This window comes from Oryzias melastigma, linkage group LG7, assembly GCF_002922805.2.
Source record: "Oryzias melastigma strain HK-1 linkage group LG7, ASM292280v2, whole genome shotgun sequence".
Taxonomy (NCBI): Eukaryota; Metazoa; Chordata; class Actinopteri; order Beloniformes; family Adrianichthyidae; genus Oryzias; species Oryzias melastigma.
This window is the reverse complement of record NC_050518.1, coordinates 18,002,869-18,012,227: the sequence shown is the minus strand read 5'-3', so window position 1 is coordinate 18,012,227 and position 9,359 is coordinate 18,002,869. Positions and strand designations below refer to the sequence as shown.

Below are 9,359 nucleotides of genomic sequence, written 5' to 3'. Positions count from 1 at the left end.
GAACGTGAGGCTGATGGCATGAATCAGAAGAAGAGTTCATTTTGGTTCAATAAGTATAACGAGAGAAAACAGGCTCACTTCAATTTGTGGGTGTGTAATTCTAGATTTATTTTTTATTTTATTTTCTCCCCATACAAGTAGGCTACTTTACTTGTCTTTTGTTTACAGTCTGACAGGAATAAAAAGGAAAAAATGAAATTCCCATTAAGAGGAATAATTCAATAAAAAAAAATAAATGTAAACAACTTTAAAAACAAACCAATAAATCAAAGACAGTTTCATTCATTTTAAATTATTAGAATGTAGGCCTGTTTCAGTCTTATCACAGTCTAGCCAGATCACATTTGTTTTAACCGTATTTACACCACAAATAGGAGAGCTAAGAAAGAAAAGAGTTCTCTGCCTCGATAGAATCAGACTAAAAATGTCACTAAAGGGTGACCGAAAATAAACACTTTATTTTAGCAGGAAGAAACTTCCCTCAGAAACAGACTTAGAAAGAACAGCTCTTTGTAACAATAAATGTATTCAATATAGATGTTAATGCACTGACTCCGTATATGACCACCACCCTACCACCACCACAGAAAACGTTCTTGTTAAAAGTCTCTTAAGATTTTCTGTTCTTCATTTTTATTTATTCATTGTAAAAATTAAAAAGTAATCATTCAGATCAAATCAAATAAAACAAAATGTGTTTTTCTTCTAAATTAAAAATACCAATAATAATTATAATAAACTTCCTATCAAACTTTTTCTGTGTCTGCAGAAGTGACAAACATTCAGATTTTTTTTTATTAAAAAAGGAAACGATAATAAATAAATAAAATTAATTAAAATAAAAAAATCAGTCACTGATCACCAAATGTCTGAATTTGTTACAAGTTCTTTTAATGGTTTTTCTTACAACTACATATATATATATATATATATATATATATATATATATATATATATATATATATATATATATATTTACACACACATAGTGTGTCCCTTTGAGTTCTCTTTACTGAGCAAAATTCTGATTCATCCAAAATCAGAAACCAATGTGATTTTTCTTGTATTGGGACATTAGCATAATTTGAAATATGTTAAGGATAAACAACAAAGTAAATCTAACAATATACATATTTCATTTTTTTCCCTTCAAATTTGAATTTATTTTTATTAGACATTTCTACGGTTTTAATTTTATTCTCCATGTAAAATCTTACTAATAGGACTCACACCCCAAACATTCTCATTTACTTTTAAAAAAGAGCAAGAAATTACTACAGTACATCCAGTGTCTTGAGTATACGCCTAAACTAACAGTATAAGAACAACAGATACATTAAACAAAACCTTAAATGACCCACAAGCTACACCAATACATAACAATGGACATACATAAACCTTTATATGGTTTCAAACAAAAAAATAGCAGCATGTGGTGTAATGTTTACTCATTTCTGGTAATCCTCTCGATTAAGGAGGAATAAAAAGACGTGTCATTGTCAACTTCATCCTGACCTGCATCACTAAGAGTCACACTTTAGCAGCAGGATCAGAATGATAAAACATAAGAACATCATACATTCCATGTGAGATCAGCTGTATTAGGTGTTCATGTCTACCACAAAAGGTGTGTGAATGTAGTTGTTAAATGTTTTTTTTTTAAAGTGTTAACATCATTCGGACAACTCAAAAAAAAGAAAAAAAAAAAGAACCTGCTATTTTAAATGTGTCCACAAGAGGTCGCTAATTGTTTGACGACTTTGTTCTTCATCGAGTGATCATAGACTGTATATAAAAAATAGCAATTAATAATTATTTTTACAGTCAATGGGAGTGATGGAGATTTTTTTTGACTAACACCCATTGACTGTAAAATTATTTTTAAACACAGACTATGCTCACACCCAAAAATTCCACTATTTATATTTATTTGGGGTCTAGACATTCATTGTGTACTATATTTATTTTTTTTTTCTTTTCATTGTTATGTTTGTGTCCAAAAGTAGATAACCACCTACGTAATAGCTTATAGTTTTTCAAATATTTATTTTATTTTATTCAACAAAGATTTTAGAAGTTGCCACACGCATTCATTCAATGCGACACGGATAGGAAGTTACGTCAACATATGTTGCTGTTGTATTGGCTGAGCGGTCTGTCAATCAAGATCCAAACTGAGGCGGAAGGGGCGGACCTGTATGTAATAGAGGAGGAGTACTATTGCGGGTCTATCATGGCGGGATGCATGAAAATGACAAACGGTTTCGTTTCAGGGAGTCCCAAACTTTACATTTTTATCGCCACTTTTATTATTCTACCCGAAGCCACATTCCAAACTACCGGTAAGAATATGGTTACACGGCAGAGAAAGAAGCCGTCTATTACAAGAGACAACTTTTAAACTCGAGCTAATCATTAGCTTTCACATAATGTTAGCCATTGTGTAGTCATTTTAAATATAGAATAACACGATTATTATTATCTAAACAATAATATTAACACTTTTACTGAATGCTTATAGTTTCGTTTTTTATGTTGTTTAGTGTTTACTCTTTTGTGGGTTTGTTTACCACCTTTTTGAACGCTTTGTTGACCCCTCCTTTCTTCTACTGTATTTAATTATAAAACAGCATAATTAGATCGGAAACCTTTTTAACACATGCAACAACTTGTCTGATTGAGTACAGTTACTTTTATATTGCTAGCTGAACATCAAACTAATATTTTTCTACGTGATTTTAGCCATTTAATTTAATTGCAGATCACGAACTTGATTCATAAACTTTGTTTTAAACTGATAATTTCTGAATCTCCGTGGGGATGCACTGCTGAACCAACCCATTGACTCTTTCCTTACACCCTTACCATCAATAACATGTGTAAAACCATTTAAATGTTAACTCTACAAACACAATTTGTTCTTCAAATATCACAAATACAGCAAGTTCATTCCAACTGCTGTGCAGATAGTTTTTTGGATTTGTCATGTTGTAAAAACCCACTCACTCATATAGTCATTTTTTTCCCCTTTGAATTAGTTTTCTGCAAAATACACCTCTTAAAACATGATTTATATAGCTTTAGGAATTAAACCACAAACCTTTTGCATTTATATTTAAACCAGTGAAGATATTTGGGATTGTGCATATTTTTTGTTTTACTTTAAGAGCGGTATTTGGATCCCTTGCGATACATTTATGAGCTTTACAAAATCCAGTTCTGCAAATTACAAGGACTTTTATGCTTTAGTGGGACAATTGACTTGTCACAATTAAACTTATTACAAATTTTAAGGCTCCTCGCTAGCTTTTTGTGCACATGTACAACTTATGTGTGCAATATCTCCTTTATTGGGAAACCAAATGATTCAAATTATTGTTTTTTTATGGCAACACTGGTAAGAAATCCTAATGTAAGAAGTATCTGGGTTATTTAATATTTTTGCGCAAGAACTAAACCCTTTTAGGGATCAGAACCATGGCCGCATAGCTGCTTTTAGAAATGAATACAAGTTCATTAGCTCCACATAAAGGTCTGATGCAATACAAACACTTTTTAAAATTTAACAATAAGTTGTAAAATTCCTACTATGACTACAGCATACTTGTGCATAAAGGAGCTATTTAGGACAGACAGTGTTATTGAATAACAACCAAAACTGATGGAAAATCATGTTGTCAACATGTAATACCTGCAGACAAAATGTACATTGCTGCATTGCCTGCATACATTTTATTCCTAACCCCTCCTTAATGACATGCAAATAGACTCTTCCATTTGGTACACGCATAACTAAATAATCTAGCTGTCATACTGTGATTTTATTTTTTTATTCTCAAAAAGTGGTGATAACTTTAAAACATGTTCTCTAATGTGTTTCACTGTTGTCGTATAAAATAATGCATAACTCATGTTTTTGATGGTCAAACCCAGGTAACAAGTATGCAGTCACTGATTTGCATGATGGAGAGGAGCTCGTCAAGTCAGGACCCGACTGGTTCTGCTACAAAAACTCTATTGTTCCAACCTGGAGGCAAACCTGGACAAGAATTCAGGTCAGTTATGATACTTTACCACATCCTGTAAGCCTTAATGAGGTAAATATATAATCATATTTTATGAAGTTAGTTTTGTCAAGATTTCTAGAAAAATTAATCTTCACAATTTTTTTGTTTAGGGTAGCAATTTTTAATATCAAAAGTTAATATTTTCTGCTTCTTCTTGACATTTTTTTTCAATTTAATCTCAATCAAAATGCAAGATGTTTGAATAAAGAAAAAACACAAATAAGGGAAACAAAATTATTTTCAAAATAAATATTTTACATTTTTTTATAAGAGGCTGCAGGGAGTACCTGTGTTTTTTTAAGCGATGTCTTTATGTAGCAGTAAAAAGAATTGCAATTTTGATGTAAAATAATGAGATGACATAAAAAAAGCTGTTAAAAAAGAACGACCAGTTGAAAATGACAGATACATTGTGTGTTCAAGGGTTTAAAATTTCCCTTCTATGAAAGTTGTTTTTGTGGGATTTTTCTCGTGGAGGACATATTTAAGCTCAAATTTGAGTATTTCTTTATTCGTATTTTTGTGAATTTGGATGAGATGAATAAAATGCCATTTGAAAAAGATTGTATTTGTGTAGAAAGTACGCTAGCCAAGCCTCAAGCTCCCTGCTCTGAGCTCTCAGCAATGACGAGGAGAAGGGGGGCGGGGTTGCTCTGCGCCAATTGTCTTGCCCACAACTAAGATGTGAATTTCCTATGAACTCCTGCCACTCTACAGAAACTATGTCCTAGAAAACAACACTTTTTTTAAAAATTTAGGCTAAAAACGGCATAATCATAATTAAAAGATCACTGGGAACATTTTTACATTATATCCAAAGATGATTGGAGTGGGAGTTTAAAAACTAAACTGCAGTTTCAAGGTTTGTGATTGTTTCTGACAGGTGAAAGTTTGGAGCTCTAAGGTGTTTAAGTTGGAAACCGTGGAAGGTGAGGAGGAGCTGCAGGAGCTGGAGCGCTTCAGTTTGTGGGGCTGGTTTCAGAGCCTCCTGCGGGAGCAGCACAATGAAACCACCATTAATATCAGCCTGTTCAAGAAGAAGATGTGCTTCAAGGTTGATCCAACTGAAAACACTCCCTACACTGTCAAACCCAGCCGCAGTAAGTTCAAAACTACAATCACAAATTTGATTTCTGAACTGCATCTATTCAAACTACACAATATTACCAAAAGTTTTGTCTCAACCATCCAAATGATCAGAATCAGGTGTCCTAATCACTTGTTCTGGCCACAGGTGTATAAAATAAAACATTCAGGCATGCAGACTGTTTTTACAAACATTTGTGAAAGAATGTTTTGCTATCAGGATCTCAGAGAATTCCAGCGTGGAACTGTCATAGGATTCCAACAACAAATCCAGCCGTGAAGTTTCCTAAATATTCCACAGTCAACTGTCAGCTCCATCAGAACAAGTTAAGGTCAAAGAGGTCACCGATTTTCAATTGCTGCAGAGCTCCAAACTTCATGTGACCTTCAGATTAACCTGAGTACAGTACGCAGAGAGCTTCATGGAATGGGTTTCCATGGCTGAGCAACTGCATCTAAACCACACATTACCAAGTTCAATGCCAGGCATCAGATGCAGTGGTGTAAAGCACTCGGCCACTGGACTCTAGAGCAGTGGAGACGCCTTCTCTGGAGTGATGAATCACGCTTTTCCATCTAACAATCTGATGAACCGGTCTGAGTTTGGAGATTGCCAGGAGAATGGTGCAATTCAGACGGCAGTGTGCCGAATGTGACTTTTGGTGGAGGAGGAATGATGGTGTGGGCTTGTTCTTCAGGAGTTGGGCTTGACCCCTTAGTTCCAGTGAAAGGAACTTTGAATGTTTCCGGATACCAAAACATTTTGGACAATTCCATGCTTCCAACCTTTTGGGAACAGTTTGGAGCAACCCCTTCCTCTTCCAGCACGACTGCACCAGTGCACAAAATAAAGTCCATAAAGACTTGGAGGACAGAGTCTGGTGTGGATGAACTGGACAGGTCTGCACAGAGTCCTGACCTGAACCCCTTTGAGATGAATTGGAGCAGACTGAGAGTCAGGCCTTCTTATTCAATATCAGGGTGTGACCTGACCAATGCACTTTTGGAAGAATGGTCAAACATTCCTATAAAAACACCCTCAATCTTGTGGTTCCCAGAAGAGTTGAAGCTGTAAAAGCTGCAAAAAGTGGACCAACATCATACTGAACTCAATGGGTTGGGAATGGGATTGCACCTCAGTTCATATGTGAGTCAAAGCAGGTGAGCCAATACTTTTGGTAATATAGTGCATCTCCTCTTCGTATTATGGCCTGGTAAATATCCCATCAGGTTCTTAAACTTACTATTGATGACTAAATTCTATCTAACACACCTCAGATCAACAGGATGTTGGTAGTAACAAATAACAGGTGTTAACTGTGCTTTCTTTCTGTCTTTCTTTCTTCCAGAGTTTGATATCTATTTGTTTTTGGTGTTTCTCTGCGGGGTGTTGCTTTTTGTTTTTGCAGACTCTCTCAGCAGGTATTTGCTCCTTCAAATCAATGTGCTATTATAGGAATGTAGATGGAGCATAGCAGTTACTAACTATATGTTTCCTCTTGTCTGAAGGAGTCAAGTGTTTTTCTACTCGGCTGGTATGAGCACAGGCATGTTTGCGTCGCTCATAGTGCTGTTTTTCATCCTGGCACGACTTTTACCAAAGGTAACTTCATAGATTCTACTGAAATGTCACTAATTTAAACCACTTTTATGGTTTGAGTGGATTGTGGTAATAGTTTGGGTTTTCTTTCTTGCAGAAAAGTCCCTTTTATGTTCTGATTGTTGGCGGCTGGTCTTTTTCCTTGTATGCCATCCAACTAGTCTGCAGGAACCTCAGCATAATTCTGCGAGAACACTGGCATCTAGTTTTAGGTACAAACTCCTAATCAACAGTACCTAAACTTTTTGAATATTAATTTATACAGTGCTTCATTTAAGTGAAATCATTTATAAACTTATTAATACGTCTTGATATCTTTAGGTTTGTTTTAAAGCAAGATTTTTATTCACAGGTTATGTTGTGGTGGTGGGATTCATCTCGTTTGCCGTCTGCTACCGTTACGGTCCTCTGGTGAATGAGAAAAACATAAATATCCTGTCGTGGACACTGCAGCTGATCGGTCTGCTCCTGATCTACTTGGGGATTCAGCTTTACCAAGTCGCCTTTGCCATCATCGTCGCAGCTTTGCTCACCAAAAACCTGGAGTACCCCGTCTCTCTGGCAGTGACAGCTTGGAGGTATGCGTTTCTGGAATGTTACCAGCAGGTGGCAGAAGAGTGCAGTTAACAGGAAAAATCTGCAGCAGCAGCTCAGGGATTCCCTAATGTTGTCATCTGTGTACAAGATACATTTATGGTAGAGAACTGTTTAAAAACCAAATTTTCCTCAAATATGAACCAGCATATTTAACTTGCTTTTAAAAAAAATGTAGATTTCTCTTTAGGAAAATAAAGGGCCGTCTTAATTGGAAGCCACAACCTCGTCGTCTGCTGACTGAGGAAGAGTATCAGAAGGAAGGAGAGGAAGAGACTCGGCTCGCTCTGGAGGAGCTTCGTAAATACTGTAACAGTCCTGAATTCAGTCCGTGGAAGACGGTGTCCCGGCTCCAGTCCCCTAAAAGGTAGTTTTTAAAGTTACGTTTTAAAGAAATTAAATAGGAATTCCAGCCGGTTAGATATATATGACTCAGTGTTACTATCAAGTCCATTCAAGTGATTTTAGTTTCCATTAAAACCTCTTATCTGCATTTTATTTTAATGACACGTTTAAAATATTTAATTTTGTTGAACAAACCTACCAACAGCCACGTTTGTCTGAATTTATGTAGTTGATTTAAATTAAAACAAAATCAAACTTTAATGACAATCCAGGGAGTTAAACTCACCATAAGTGTTTCAGATTGTTACACTTTATTGTTAAACCACCAGTGATGGAGAAAATATTGTATTAGCTAATGCAGAGCCACAAAATTAATTATAATACAGTTAAGCTACTAGGGCTATTTAATCATTTCATATGTACATTTTTAATTTTAATTGGTAAAAAAACAAAAATAAGATGTTTTTGGACTTCTCATGTTTTATTTATGAAGTGATTAGCTTTAGCTAAGGTCTTGCACACACTGGAACTGTAAGTTTTATTTAATAATTTTATATTTTGATTGAGTACAGCCCCCCACAAGACTCTAGAGACTCAAATGAAATAAACTAACTGGGGTTTCTGTCACACATTTTTAAAAAGCCCTTTTTTATTGCAAACTTGTACAAGAATTACCTCGGTTAACTTTAGTTATATCACATTTTGTCCATGAATATGACACAGACATTCAAAGCCACAATTATGTCCAGTGTAATTATGCTTAGTGTCAAAAAAAAGAGAAATCCACCATCAGCTACAGCCTGAGACTGAATGACATCAGGGGTTCAGAACCTCGTCTGCAAGAAACCAGCAACATCAGAACGAGGTCGTGTCAGCAGAGTCAAGAAAGAGCTGCTTTCAATTTAGATTTTAGACATTTTTTTTTTAATATGGTTAAAACTTATATAATATTTGAACCATTTGTTGATGAGAAAACTGTTTATTCTTAAATATCTTGCAGGTTTGCAGATTTTGTAGAAGGATCTCCTCACGTGATGCCAAACGAAGTATCTGTTCACGCACAGGAATACAGCTTTTTGGAAGATGACTTTTTCGACACGGATGATGAAGAAGACACTGATGTTGCACTAAAACAGGAGTGAAAACCCCCAGAATTTGCAGCATGTAAACATCAAAGACTCTAATTTTATTTTATTTTAGAAAGGAGTTGAGAAAGCATCTTTCATTACCTATCCACACTTTTTATAATTTTTTTTATATTTGCAAATACTGACCGCTTGATTTGAGAAACTGGATTTCATTCAAACTTGCATCATTTTTGCGTCCAAAGAGAAAGGATCAGTCAGGGTTATGTGAACCAGTTAGTATTTATTGATGTCTCAGCTGGTGTTTTAAACCAGGTGTAGAAATACTCTACAAAGACCCCTGGTTACTTGAGTGAGTTTATCTGTCTTATTTCTGTTTCATAACTTTCAAGGGTTCACCTCAGTGAGGCATTTGTCCGGTGGTTTCTAACCCACTAAAGTCTGTTAATTCCATTCAGGGAAAATATATTTTCTTTTCTATTTTATTGGTGATGACAATTAAATATCCTTGTGAACTTTGAATAAAAAATGTCTGTAATGAAATGCTGACACTATTTTTTAAATAAATATTATCAGATGTAA

The 9,359-nt window shown here is 35.1% G+C and overlaps 1 protein-coding gene across 4 annotated transcripts; it reads left to right on the top strand.

Annotated features, from left to right (window-relative positions):
- Positions 1-1,726: 1,726 nt before the first annotated feature.
- Positions 1,727-9,359, top strand: nemp1 (nuclear envelope integral membrane protein 1). Of its 4 annotated transcripts, none has more exons than XM_024292541.2 (9): positions 1,735-2,342; positions 3,934-4,055; positions 4,951-5,167; positions 6,503-6,575; positions 6,663-6,756; positions 6,851-6,965; positions 7,106-7,331; positions 7,538-7,714; positions 8,693-9,359. In XM_024292541.2, the coding sequence occupies exons 1-9, from the start codon at positions 2,129-2,131 to the stop codon at positions 8,832-8,834; spliced, it is 1,380 nt and encodes a 459-aa protein (XP_024148309.2). In that variant the 5' UTR covers positions 1,735-2,128; the 3' UTR covers positions 8,835-9,359. The 4 variants fall into 4 exon arrangements, 3 of the variants coding, with proteins under 3 accessions (XP_024148311.2, XP_024148309.2, XP_024148308.2); XM_024292540.2 differs by having other exon boundaries at positions 1,738-2,342; positions 7,526-7,714; XR_004948202.1 differs by lacking the exon at positions 8,693-9,359 and having other exon boundaries at positions 1,727-2,342; positions 7,106-7,449; positions 7,526-7,665.